The 13792-nt window shown below is 24.8% G+C and overlaps 5 protein-coding genes across 5 annotated transcripts; 2 read left to right on the top strand and 3 right to left on the bottom strand.

The window, feature by feature from the left end:
• Positions 1-173: 173 nt before the first annotated feature.
• Positions 174-2490, bottom strand: PNEG_00252 (hypothetical protein; the record flags this gene model as incomplete). Its single annotated transcript, XM_007873932.1, has 13 exons — positions 174-353; positions 400-715; positions 768-873; positions 921-1066; positions 1111-1205; positions 1250-1304; positions 1348-1370; positions 1416-1586; positions 1631-1903; positions 1948-2131; positions 2175-2229; positions 2275-2292; positions 2343-2490. 13 exons carry the CDS (start codon positions 2488-2490, stop codon positions 174-176), a joined length of 1770 nt encoding a protein of 589 aa, XP_007872123.1.
• Positions 2491-2712: 222 nt separating this feature from the next.
• Positions 2713-5720, top strand: PNEG_00251 (hypothetical protein). The gene is made up of 14 exons (XM_007873931.1): positions 2713-2760; positions 2804-2876; positions 2917-3073; positions 3116-3283; positions 3332-3616; positions 3660-3999; positions 4040-4482; positions 4528-4593; positions 4638-4850; positions 4896-5000; positions 5047-5165; positions 5213-5292; positions 5333-5492; positions 5536-5720. The coding sequence occupies exons 1-14, from the start codon at positions 2757-2759 to the stop codon at positions 5714-5716; spliced, it is 2394 nt and encodes a 797-aa protein (XP_007872122.1). The 5' UTR covers positions 2713-2756; the 3' UTR covers positions 5717-5720.
• A 502-nt stretch (positions 5721-6222) lies between these two features.
• Positions 6223-8842, bottom strand: PNEG_00250 (hypothetical protein; the record flags this gene model as incomplete). The annotated part of the gene is made up of 15 exons (XM_007873930.1): positions 6223-6335; positions 6378-6498; positions 6543-6616; positions 6659-6821; positions 6864-7002; positions 7047-7204; positions 7249-7581; positions 7628-7715; positions 7756-7844; positions 7890-8158; positions 8208-8322; positions 8367-8426; positions 8469-8574; positions 8626-8768; positions 8813-8842. 15 exons carry the CDS (start codon positions 8840-8842, stop codon positions 6223-6225), a joined length of 2001 nt encoding a protein of 666 aa, XP_007872121.1.
• Positions 8843-9828: 986 nt separating this feature from the next.
• Positions 9829-11324, bottom strand: PNEG_00249 (hypothetical protein; the record flags this gene model as incomplete). Its single annotated transcript, XM_007873929.1, has 8 exons — positions 9829-9863; positions 9907-10240; positions 10283-10441; positions 10492-10633; positions 10681-10772; positions 10857-10951; positions 11013-11089; positions 11173-11324. The coding sequence occupies 8 exons, from the start codon at positions 11322-11324 to the stop codon at positions 9829-9831; spliced, it is 1086 nt and encodes a 361-aa protein (XP_007872120.1).
• A 315-nt stretch (positions 11325-11639) lies between these two features.
• On the top strand, positions 11640-13071 carry PNEG_00248 (hypothetical protein; the record flags this gene model as incomplete). The annotated part of the gene is made up of 6 exons (XM_007873928.1): positions 11640-11715; positions 11767-11803; positions 11877-12040; positions 12088-12323; positions 12375-12656; positions 12697-13071. The coding sequence occupies 6 exons, from the start codon at positions 11640-11642 to the stop codon at positions 13069-13071; spliced, it is 1170 nt and encodes a 389-aa protein (XP_007872119.1).
• Positions 13072-13792: the final 721 nt, after the last annotated feature.

Below are 13792 nucleotides of genomic sequence, written 5' to 3'. Positions count from 1 at the left end.
TTGGATTAGTATTTTCTTATTGAAATAAATTTTAGATGATGAAGTCACTTTTGGAAATCTACGTAAGAATTTATTTAATGCAATAAGATGGAAATATAAAAATAAAACTAGAATATAATTTATAATTAAGATGCAAAACATCTATAGAATTGATGAATATAATTTAATAATTTTTATATAATATCGGCAATAATATCATTTAATAGTTTCCTTTGTGTATTGAGTAGTTTTATTTGTTCTTGAGATAATTTTACAGGATAATCGATATCTACATTTAGATCATCTGTCTCAAGTTTCGTTGTTTTAGAATGCTTAATAATTTCATTTTCAGGTATGACTACTTCATTATAATTCTAGATTATTTTAAAAGGCAATTATTTTAAATAGAAGTGAGTATACTAGGATTTTATCTATACGTTTTAAAAGCTTGTTAATTTCAAATATGTTTTCTCCTGTGCTTTTTCTGATATTTACTGTACATAAATATTTGAAGTATCTTTGAGTAAGTTCAGATGATAGAATTTTCTGTTTTTCAAGCAAGTAGCTAAAAAAATTAGGTGATTTTAAAAATTCTCCATAAAATAGTCGACATGTGTAACTCTTAGAATAATTTGTAGTTTTTTTAAAGGGAATAAAAGGCCCGTAAGATGCTAATGAATTAAGAAAGTCTTCTTTTCTAAATGGTTTTAGTTTAGGTATGTCTTTAAATAAATTTCTTGTAATGTTAGAATTCGAGCATATATATATCTTCGGGATTAAAGACTTACATTTCAGTAGGCATTAGTGTAAAAAGATATTTATCGATTGGTTTTAGAAAATTCTCTGTAAGTTTTGAAAAATAGTATAAAACAAAGTTATTTAAAACAACATAATCTATTTAGATTATAAATTTTAGAGTAAATAATAAAAACAAATTATACCTCTTTTTGATAAAAGATTTATACGTATATTCGAAATTTTCTGTAAAAATTTTTTATCTTTAGCTACTGTTCTTTTATGTATAAATTTTAAAGTAGGTGTAATAACTATAGAATATTGCTTAATACGATTCGTATTTGCTATAAGACTTATGTTTTTGTTAATTTTTTCCGTATTTTTGCAATTACATACTTGTTTTTTCTCATTAGTATAATATTACAAATATTTTCAAAGAATTTAATAATTACTGGATTCGTTACACCCAAGATAAAGCCTTTACAAGATGCCTAGACAAAGTAAAACAATATTAATGATGATGAAACAACATTACATGTGCGTGATCTAAAAATACAGCAAAATCATTCCCTTGAATAGTAAAATAAGGTCTATAAGAAAGTAAGATAGAAGATAAATTTTCATAAATATAACCTATAGTCTCCAGAATATTTTATCTAAATCGCTATATTAGAATTTTACAAAAAAAAAAAGTAGCATACGGGTTTTATTAGATCCATTAATGTAAGAACCATTTCAGTAGATATATTTGGATTATCCGTAAGTAATAATAAAGGTTTCCCAAGAAGTATAACCTCCCATATTGTATATAAAGATACTATTGTGCTATGAAAATATGAAAATAGAGGTGCTCCAAAAGTAAATGCAGATATCTAATGATCAGATTAATGTAAATCAAATATCTTATGTAGCTTACATGTTTCTCTGTAGGAAACTTTCTTAGAGAATATATGTTTTCTATATTTGAAGTTTCTATAGATGATGGGAAAATATCTGTATAGTAGATATCCCCCATAAAAGGAAGTTTTAGAATAAAATTTGATTTAAGGCTAGGCCATTTTGAAATGGTATGTATAGCAGTTTCTAAAACTGAAATATCATAATTTAAGAAATAGTTTTGACCTAATATAGATACTATTTTGGTAAAAATACCTGGAAAAGAATTTACGCTTAATAAAATAATAGATTTCTATATGTATTAAAAGCATACTGGCCTTTATAATAATAATATACCTGAAAATATCCTCTTTCTGCTGAAGTGTCTCTTTTTTGGCTGAAAAAAACATAGCCATTTATAAAGTTTTCATTTGCATTAAAATTATAGATTGTTTTTTTTAAAGTATTTAAACGAATTCTAAATGAATAAACGATATCTATCTCTTCTTCTAAGTTTGAATCAGGGAATGATGAAAAACAGCTGAAATTTTATTAGTATATCTTTATTTAAAAAAAATAATTACATATTTTTTCTCTCTTCTTCAGAAAAATTAAAATATGGATAAATTATTTCTAAATCTTATATGAATTATTAGAAATAAGATACCTAAATATTTAATAAACCTTGCCCAAGTTTAATATCTATATAATTAATACTATTAAAAGTTAAAAAAAGGGAAGATAAGGCATACCAAAGTTTATTACTAGAAAACAAAGACACCATTCAAGAAATCTTTCTTGTCCCTTTTCATCTATTTCGATAGGCCATGATTTAAGGTTTCTTTCTTCCAATTCAATATAAGGAGTTTTTATTGATAATTCATCAGCTTTAGTTTCCATGAAAGCTAAAAAAAATGATTTAAAAAATAGACATAAATAGTCTTTTTAAAGTGCTAAACAAAATTTTATTGTTATTCTAATGTTAGTAATCGGATTTCTTTTAAATACTATTTAAAAGAATAATCATTTAAATTATTTTTTTATATATTTTTGTAGTTCGAGTGATTTTTATGATTGATTTTAGTTCATTAAAAATAATTTGGAATTAAATAATTTAAATTCGTTAGGCACGGTTTTGTATCTTGATATAGGATCTTATTCCTTTAATGGGTCAAATATCCTTAGAAATACTAATTGGTTAACAATTTTATAGATGATTCTATACTTCAAGGTCTTCAAAATCGTCTTTATGAAAAAAGAAAATCAGCTGCATATGAGGTTGAAAAGTATGTAATTTTCTTCCTTTAAATGGTATTTAATTGTAAGGCTCACTCGCGAATGTCTTAATAATAATGATACAACAAGAATAAGACAAATAATTGATATTCTTTGTCAGGATTTTATTTATGGACCTTCACGTGTTGTTAACTCTATGTTTGGTGGACTTATTGGTCTTGCCGCTGTTGTAATAGCTATTGGACAGGTTCATATTTGATATCATATATTTGTTTATTCAATATTATAGGACGTAGCTGAATATTTAGAGGATATTGTCCCCCCTGTCTTGTCATGTTTTTCGGACCAAGAATATAGAGTCAGATATTATGCTTGTGAGAGTATGTATAATATTGCAAAAGTTGCAAAAGGAGAGATATTATTATATTTTAATGAAATTTTTGATGCTTTATCCAAGGTAATAATATTGAAGAAATATAAAAAATATATATGTTTATTTTGACAGCTGTCTTCTGATACTGAGCCATCTGTAAAAAATGGTGCAGAACTTCTTGATCGTCTTATAAAAGATATAGTTTCTGAAAAGGCTACGAGTTATATTTCTGTTTTACATTCATGTAGTCCAATCAATTCTTTTAAGGCTTTAAACATTGACTCATCTGCTCCTCTTATTGTTGAAGAATCAAAGAAATCCATTGCATTTTCGTTGGAAAAGTTTATACCAATGCTTTCTGAACGTATATATGTAATAAATCCTTTTACCAGGATGTTTTTAGTATCATGGATTACAGTCTGAAATCTTTGATTTTTTATAACTTTTTTGATTGTTAAAGGTTCTTGATTCGGTCCCTGATTTAGAACTTATTACATATTTGCCTAAATTCCTTGATGGATTAATCAAATTTTTAAGCGATTCTCATCAGGATGTTCGAAATGTTACTGACAGAGTTTTAATGGATTTTTTATCAGAAATAAAAAGAATTTCTAATATAAAAAAAGGCCTTGTACTTAAAAAAGTTAAATCTGGTGCATCTTTCCAAAGTTCAATAAATGGCGATGATATTCAAAATGATTTAATGTTTGTTGAAGATGGAAAATGGATTCCTGGTCAAGATGTGTTTATTCATTATTCTAAAATCATCGAAATATTACTTCCTCATATTAGTTCTTCTGGTTAGTATCTTAAATTTCGTTTTTTTATTAATTTAAAAAGAAGAGTCAATACAGTTGATGGCGTTAAGATGGATTGCTGAATTTTTTAATATTTGTCCTGTTGATCTTTTAAAATTTATACCACGTCTTATATCACTTGTTCTTCCTGCATTATCTTTAGGGGGTGAATCTTCACGTCAGGCAGCTTTAGAGATTAATCAAAATCTTTGTAATTTGGTATCAGAAGCATTGAAGAGTAATAAGATTACTATGAGACTAGCCCAGTTTCATTCATCTAAGTCATTTTCTAGTGAAACTGATCTTTCTTTTCATAAAGTTATGAAAGATGATCAAAAAAATGATGTTTTTTCATCTTTTAGGGATATTTTGGATTATTCAAGTACCGTAAATGCACTTACGTTGCAATTCTTAGATGAACATGAGCAAACGCGAGTTGCTGCATTGAATTGGCTTATTATGCTGCATAATTTGGCTCCTCAAAAGGTAGTGTTTATAAGTTATTTTTATTATTTTAATTTAATTTAAAAGGTTCTTACTTTAGATGATGGTACGTTTCCTTCTCTTTTAAAAATTCTTTCTGATCCTAGTGATGAGGTATGTTGGTTTATTTCTTAAGATTTTTATACATGATTGTTTAGGTTATTATAAAAGATTTACAGCTTCTTGCGCAAATCTCGTCTGCTAATAAAGATGATTATTTTGATGCATTTATGGTTAATTTATTATCGCTTTTTAGTACTGATCGTAGGTTACTTGAAACTCGTGGGAGCTTAATTGTTCGTCAGTTATGTATTTATCTTAAATCGGAAAGAATATATTGTACATTAGCAGAAAATTTAGAAAAAGATGAGGTATGCGATCTTTTTATTGTTTTTAGTTTTTGAAATATATACTAGGATTTGGAATTTGCAAGTATTATGGTGCAAAATCTGAACAATAATCTTATGACTTCACCAGAGTTATCTGACTTTCGAAAAAGACTTAAAAATTTGGAATTTAAGGTATTTTTATCTTATATATATACATATATATATATTATTCTTTTAGGATGGTCAATCTTTATTTGTAAGTTTATATCGTTGTTGGTGTCATAATGCTGTTGCTACATTTTCTCTTTGTCTTTTAGCTCAAGCATATGAGCAAGCGGCTAATTTGCTTCAAATATTGTTAATATTCATTCGTTTTGTTTTAATTAGACTGATTAACTGTGTAGTGCAGAGTTAGAAATGACCGTTAGCATGCTTGTACAAATTGATACATTGGTTCAACTTTTGGAATCTCCTGTTTTTACATGTAAATATTTTTATATTCTTTTTAGATTTTAATCTTTTAGATCTTCGGCTTCAACTTTTAGAGCCAGACAAATATCCTTATCTTTATAAATGTCTTTATGGCTTACTTATGTTGCTGCCTCAATCTTCTGCGTTTTCTACGTTGAAAAATCGTTTAAATAGTGTATCTTCTATAGGACTTTTTCAGTTTTTTTCTAAACAGTATGTTTTTTTTTAGATATAATGATTATTGAATGTTTTCAAGGAACAATTCTGAAAAACATAAATTAAAAAATAAGGCAGATGAAATGAGATGGCCAGAATTATTGGAAAAATTTCGAAGTGTTCAAAATAAACATGAAAAGGCTAGACAACAGAATAAAATTTTGATTTCTAAAACTTCTGGTAGTTTTTTAAAGATGACACCTATATCCTATCTTTCGTGAAATGAGTTTTTCGATTTTATATTTTAATTTAATGCAAAAATAAAAATATAATTTTATTAAAATATTGTTTTTTTAAAAAAAATTAGATTTTTCCTAGTTGATATTTAAAGAGACTTTATATGTATTTATAATTAGAAATTAGTTTTTATGTTTATTAATGTTTTATATTAAAAGTTTAATTTATTGATTATTAGTTTATAAATAATTACGAATAAGTATCTATAAAATTGTTATAAGGTTATTTAAATTATACAATATTGAATTTCACAATTTAATTTTAAAATATATTCTTAAATACTAATATTTTAAAATATTCGTTAATTAGAATACATATTACATAATTTTAATTATTATTTAATATAAAAATTTATAATATGCAATGATTTAATAGAATTAACTTTTTATTGTTAAAAATATTTAGAATGGTTATAATAAAACGAATATTTTATTATGTAAAAGAATATATTATTTATGTTTAACATTTTTAGTTTCTTTTTTATAAAAAATCAACTTGTTTCTTGAGATGTCCATAATCTATTATAAAAACCTTGTTTTTTAATAAGTTCATCATGTGTTCCACTTTCTAGAATTTTTTTATTTTTAAGAACAATAATGTTATCTGAAAATATTAATTGAATATATATTTATCATATTTATTCACCGCTATCCATAATAGTACGGAGTTTGTGAGCTATAAATATACTAGTTTTGTTGTTTTTTTTTAATATATTTTGGATATTATTTAAAAGCGATTTTTCATTTTCGTTATCTAAAGAAGATGTCTATATAATATTAAATTTTATATTTAAAAAAATTATATTATTACTGCTTCATCAAAAAAAAATATAGGTGAATTTTTAAGAAGTAACCTTGATACTGCTAGTCTTTGTCTTTCTCCTCCTTTTAATATTAATTTTTTTTTAAGAAAATAATATATTTAACCTGAAATCATTAATCCTCTTTCACCAACTTTTGTATTATATTTATCCGGAAGTTTTTGAATTAGACTATGTATTTGAGTGGCTTTAGTTATTTCAATAACTTCGTCCATTGTTGCATCTATTCTTCCATATAGAATATTGTTTAAAATTGTATCATTAAAAAGCTTTTTTATGAGAAACAACACAAGTTACAATAAAAAACTTACAGGGGTATCTTGAGGTAAAACCCCAATACATTTTCTCAATGAATTAAGAGTAACGTGACGAATATCTTGTTCATCAATTAAAATTCTTCCGCTCTGTATATCATAAAATCTAAAAAGTAGACGCAAAATAGTAGATTTTCTTTTGATGTTATGATTTATAGGCCTAAAAAATCAGTATCTTACCCACAGCCACTTGGGCCAACAAATGCTACTTTTTGTCCTGGATAAATAGTAAAGTTTAAATTTTCAAAAATTGGTCGCTCTGGTAAATATCCAAAGGTAACGTTTTCAAATTTTATTTCTCCTTTATGAAATTCCAGATCTTTCGCATTTTTATGATCCTAAATAAGAAAATTAGACTATTATAAGTCTTATTTAACTCTACTTTTATAGTAACTTCTATTTTTTGCAAATTAAACATTGTTTCCATATCTATTAATGATTGTTTTAGTTCTCTATATACAGTTCCAAGAAAGTTTAAAGGAACAGATAATTGAAAAACCAATTGGTTAATCATTACCAAGTCGCCAATACTAAGTTGCCCAGTGTATATTCCCTTAACAGCTAAGTACATCATTGTTGTTAATGCTGTTGAAAATATAATATTTTGTCCAGTATTTAAGAATGCTAGAGACGATGCTACTTTTATTGAAGATGATTCATAGTGTTTTAAGCATTTATCATAAAGATTAATTTGATATTGTTCATTATTAAAATACTTATTTTTGTCAATTTGGAATCGACAAATAATACTTATTATATACCTTAATAGTTTCATAATTGATAAGGGATTCCATTGCAAGTGTTGCTGCTTTATTATCAGCTTTATTAGCATCTTTTCTAAATTTCGTTCTGAAGGTTTTAATATATATGATTTGTGGTTATAAAATACCTCCAAGTTGTTGTTTTTATTGTAGTAATAGTATAAAATACCATAGTTGCTAGTGTTACAAATCCAAAGCATGATCCATATTGATAGGTCTATAAAAATGAATATATTTAAATATTATTATTTGTTAAATTAACCAGAATACCACACACCATAGCTATTTCAAGAGATATAGGAAGAATATGAAATACCATAGATGTTAATAAAAAACTTATACTTTTTGTTCCATGGTCAATAGCTCTTGTTAATCCTCCAGTCTTTCTTGTTAGATGAAAGTTTAAATCAAGTCGTAAAAGATGTTGAAAAATATTATATGCTACCCTCCTTATAGCTTTTTGAGAAACAGTAGCAAATATAGTATTTCTTATTTCTTGAAAGGCAGTTGCACTAATTCTAGCAAGACCATCTAATGATATATTAAAATACTATAGATTTTTTTTTTTTTGAATAAATACATCCAATAATAATAGATCCTGTAATTGCTAATGTGCTTTCATCAACTGTTGATATATTTATATTTATAGAATCAATAATTTTTTTAAAAAAAAAAGGAATTTGAACATTTAGAACCTTTGGATTTACTAAGTACAGCAATAGAACAATTTGTTATAAACCTTAGATCCAACGAGCAGAGATAATGATAAACATACTCTAGCTTTTGTATTAAAATCATCCTTAATTAGTCAATGACATTAAAAAATATTTGTAAAATATACTTTAGGCCATAAGTATTTGCTTATTTCTTTAATAATATACAAGTTTGAGGATCTTTTATCTGAATCTGATGAATAATTTGAGTCAGAAAATATCTTTGAATGTGATCTACAATTATAATTTAGATGAATTTCAGAAATATTTTTAAATAGTTCAGACAGTTGATTTGTTTTTGAAAAAGAATGAAATAGAAATAATGGGTAAATTGGTCTATAAGGATATAACGATTGAGTGAACTTATTGATATATTTGCAATATTTTAGGCTTGATTGATGATGATTAAAAAGCTTAGATCCATAAGACTATTTATTATTTAGTAATATTTTTTTAAAAATATATTTAAAACTCTAGGTAAGTATATATTATAAAAACCCATATGTTTTATTGAAATATAATTAAATTATTGTATATTCATATTGAAACATACTTTTATAAATTGGAATATTTTGGTTTGTGAAAAAATAAATAGAATCAACAAATTATATATAGATAAGGAAATAGTCAAATTTATCATAAAACCCATATGTTTAAATTAATGTTATAATGAGATATTTATATAGTTATGTGCTATAATTTTTAGGAAATTTATTAAAGTATTTAAATTTTAATAACAGATATAAAAAAATATAATTATAAATTAGAACTAATTTTCACATGAATAACATTATTAAAATTATTGTTTTGTTAAATATTATCTAACATCTAGTAATGATATAGCAATAATAATAATTAGTATATTAATACATATTTTAAAAATAACAAAATATTTCATAAATGCTAGAATTCTTAAATTTTAAGATTCGACTTACTGCATTTTACTAAATATTTAATGTTTTATATTTCAATATTTTATAAATTTATGTTAAAAAAAAAATTCTATTATAATTTATATTAAAATTAACAAAAGGATTTTAAATATTTTTTTGAATATTTAGTTTTTTTTAGAAAAAATACATTAAATTAAATTTTATATAATTTTAAATTATATAAAAAAAAATATAATAAAGTTAAAGAATTTTATAGAATGTTCTAAAAACTTTTTAGTGGTTAAATAATAGTCACATTTAAATCTCCGAAAAATGATATAAAAAGGGTAGTGAAAAAATTATAAATTACGTTGCGGTAGGGGGCTGCGACACGGAATTTCTATCTTGCCTTTTACCAGACAGAACCGGTTTCGGCCCTTAATATATCGCATGCTATTTTTTGGCTTTGCATCTTATTTCGAGATGCTCAATTTTCATTGTTTCTGTCAGTTTCTATGAAGTGAGAGGCATAATGAAAATTGAGTGTATCGAGATGATTTTTTAGATAAATTTGGAGAATATCAAATTTATAATTTTGTTTTTATGAACTAGTTTCTTATATGTACGTATTGTTAGAAAATTGATACATTCCTGATGTGTTTAGTTAGATTAAAGGTTTGAAAAGGATTTATACGTAGGTATTTGAATGCAAGTTTGTCTAAATGTTGAGGTTTTATTCCTAAATGTGTATAAGTTTTTGTATTATTTGTAATTTTATAATCAATGCATTGTGTTTGAGCTTGGTCGGGGCTTATAGTTGGCCACCAAAGCAAGTTTAAAGCAGATGCAATAATTGAAAAAATAGACTTGGAGACATTAAGATGCCATTGTCGACAATGTGTAATATGAGTAATCATAGTTATGATTTCTGCAACAGAATATTCTTGTGGTCCATATAATTCGTAAATTTGACCTGCAGTAGATTCATCAAACATTATCAATTCAAGAGCATGAGCAACATCTTTTACCTAATTTTTTATAAGATTAGATGAAGAGGATGATATTCAAACATAAGTAGGTCGAATTAACTCACGGTTATTATTCGTGGTTAATAAAATTTTCGTACTTGCTAGGTAATTTAAAAAACGGTCTTCAGCACCAAACATTATTGACGGACGAACTATAGTTACTTCAGGAAATATATTACGTACAGTTTCTTCTCCGAGAGCCTATGTATCATTGGTTTTAGTAAATATGCTTTGTTATTACGTAAATATACTTTTGTTTTATAGAAATTCGATGGTGATTTTATGTTTGCGTTAAGAGTCGATATATGTATTAGGCGATCTATATTGTATTCAACACATGCTTTTGCAATTTTTGCAGCTCCATGAATATGAACATCTTCATAAGAGAAATTCCTATTAATATTTAAGAGTTATGATAATCAATTGCGTTAAAGTTATACTTTGTCTCATAGTCCCTCCCTATAAGATTATATACAATATTAGAATGCCGTACTGATTCTTTAATAGATATTTCATCTCGTAAATCGAACTCCTATATATATTAATTTCCCGTTATACTATATATAACTCCAATAGCATGTTATTTAAATTCTATTAGAGGTGAAAATCTTTTTACCATCATAACAATTTGTCCGAGATCACCTAAAACCTTAAGGTGTCTTTTAGAATCTTGATCTCTCCATGGTATTATTATAGTTGTTCCCTGTTTTGCTATTTGTTGATTACCGATTATTTTCTGGAGTAAAAAGCTTCTGTTAATATTATTAGATACCTAAATTATTTACAAGATATCTTCCAAGAAAGCCAGTAGCCCCAAAAATTGTAGCAATATGTCCGCTAATTGATGATCTTTTATTATATTAGTCTTTGTTTAAAAAATTAATAGTTATTTAATAAATTAAAAAATTATTAATGATTGTAATAATGCTTACCGGCCTTCTGTTCCTTTTTTTATTAGAGTTTTTCCTGTTCTAGATATTTGAATATCATGTATTAATTTTTTATTTGAATTATAATTAAAATATCTGAAATGGATTGTTTGGATGAATTTTTGCCTTAATGATTTACAATGTTGCAATATCATTGTTTATGAGTTTCAATTTTAGTATTTAAGTGTGGATTTTTTACGTAAAAACGTGTCCTGTAATAATTTTAAAATACGTTTAAATTTAAATTCACTGAATTGTTGGTAAATAATTTCTTTAAAAAAAAAGCATAATTATATTAGTTTTTTTTAATAAATTTGGGTTTTTTATTATACTTTCAAGGATATAGGTATTTACAGTTAAATTAATAGATATATTAGAAACAATAGTAGTATTAAACTATTATTATAAAAATAAATATTAGACAGTTTGATATAGTTTTATCTATTTTCTCTACATATCACGTATAAGCGATGGAGATAGATACTGGAATTGATATTAGTGCATTCTTAGGATCTCAAAAGGTTTTGATGAAGGATGATTTACAAAGTAGGACGAAATTATAGTTTTATTTAAATATATTTATTCTTTTCTTAATAGAAATGATTTCAACTATGGAAGACTTGTGGGAACGTAGGTAAGGCTATTTTTCTTTGTTATTTTTATTTTAACTGTGTTGATTATGTATTAAATTATTAATATTTTTATAGATTATGGAAACAATTAACGGATATTCTTATAGAGTTTTTTGAAAATCCAGAAAGTGCATCTTTTCGAATGGATATGTTTAAATTTTTCGTGGTTTCATTTTCACAACATATTAATAAATTAAAGCTTGTAGTTCTTGGGTTAAGTGCATCAAGACAGTGCAAAAGTGAGATATGTAAGGAGAAAAAAAAAAAGGAAATTAATTTTTTATAGATAATATTGAGTCTCTTGAATTTTTGTCATTTCTTTTAGAAAAGGTTAACGCTCCTGCAACTAAAGATGCATATGTATATGCATCAATTGAAACAGCACATATGAAATTGCTTTGTGGTGATTTAGATGGCTCTTTTGAGCTTTTAAATAAAAGTTCTAAGATTCTTGATGAACTTGACTCTGTTGACCCCATAATATATGCATCGTTTTATCGTGTAAATGCTGATTATTATAAAGTATTTTTTTTTAATATTTTTATGTTACTAATTTTTAAATTTTGTTTTTAGTTTAAAGCTGATTATGGCTTATTTTATAGAAATTCTCTTCTTTTTCTTGCATGTATTGAGCTTTCTTCCCTCAGTATTCATGAACAACGACAACGAGCATATGATTTAAGTATTGCAGCTCTTTTAGGCGATACGATATATAATTTTGGAGAGCTTCTTCTTCATCCTATCCTTGATACATTGTCTGGTACAGAGCATGAATGGCTTCGTCAACTTTTATTTGCTCTTAATTCGGGAAATATTTTAAAATTTGAAAGTCTTATGGAACATTTTTTAAAACAGGTATTCATTGTTTTAATTAATTAAAATTTTAACTTTATAGCCTCTTTTACGATCTTCTATTCCATTTTTGCGTCAAAAAATATGTCTCACGGCTTTGATTGAAGCTGTATTTAGAAGATCTCCTCATGATTGTATTCTTAAATTTTCCACTATTGCTAGCGAAACTTGTTTGCCCGAACATGAGATAGAATATTTGGTAATGAAAGCATTAAGTCTGGATCTTATTCGTGGATTTATTGATCAGGTGGATGAAATTGTTCGCATAACCTGGGTTCATCCAAGAGTTTTAGATAGAAATCAGATATGTGTTATGAAAAAACGACTTGAGGATTGGTATAAATCGACTCATCAACTTGAAACATTTATAACAAATGTGGGAAGTAATATAATTGAAAATGAAGTTATTGTACGATAGTATATAAAAAATAATTTTTTTATACTAATATGTATTTATTTTATCTTTTTTACACTTATAAATATTGATAATTGATATTGAGATTTTTATATTGTTTAAAAAATAAATTTCCATTATTAAATAATGAATGTAAATTTTACAAACTATGAATGAGTTTTTAATTTTTATTTTTGTTTTTCAATTCTTTTTTGAATATATATAAAAGTATTGTTTTATTTTCTAAAATATTTTTAGATATTTTTAGTTTTATATTTTTAGTTGAATTCTGACTGAAATAATATTTTTTAATGAATAACGTATAATTTATATGTTATTGAAATTATTGATATGTGTTTTATATTATTTTTTATATTTTTCTTTATTTAGGAAAATGAATAATAATTTGGATGGAAAAAACTAATATAGCAATCTTTTTATATATATCAAGGAATAATAGTATATCTGTTATTTTATTTTAATGGTGTTTAGTTTTCTAAATACAAAAATATTTGTAATATTTTTAATATATTTTTTTATACTCAAAATATTATTAAAGTACTAATTTAATAATCTGGTTAATATTTATGAATATTGTATATTTTGTAAAAATATTTAATATAGTATGAAATGCCATAAATCGTTAACCATGATTTTACTTTATATACTTTTAATTGATTTTGTTAATGATGATTTGAATTTTATTAAATAGCTATAGGTAAATAGTATAGTTAAATGTATTAAA

This window comes from Pneumocystis murina (genome assembly GCF_000349005.2).
Source record: "Pneumocystis murina B123 chromosome Unknown supercont1.5, whole genome shotgun sequence".
Taxonomy (NCBI): domain Eukaryota; kingdom Fungi; phylum Ascomycota; class Pneumocystomycetes; order Pneumocystales; family Pneumocystaceae; genus Pneumocystis; species Pneumocystis murina.
The sequence above is the reverse complement of the archived record's forward strand: the minus strand, read 5'-3'. Positions and strand labels throughout refer to the sequence as shown.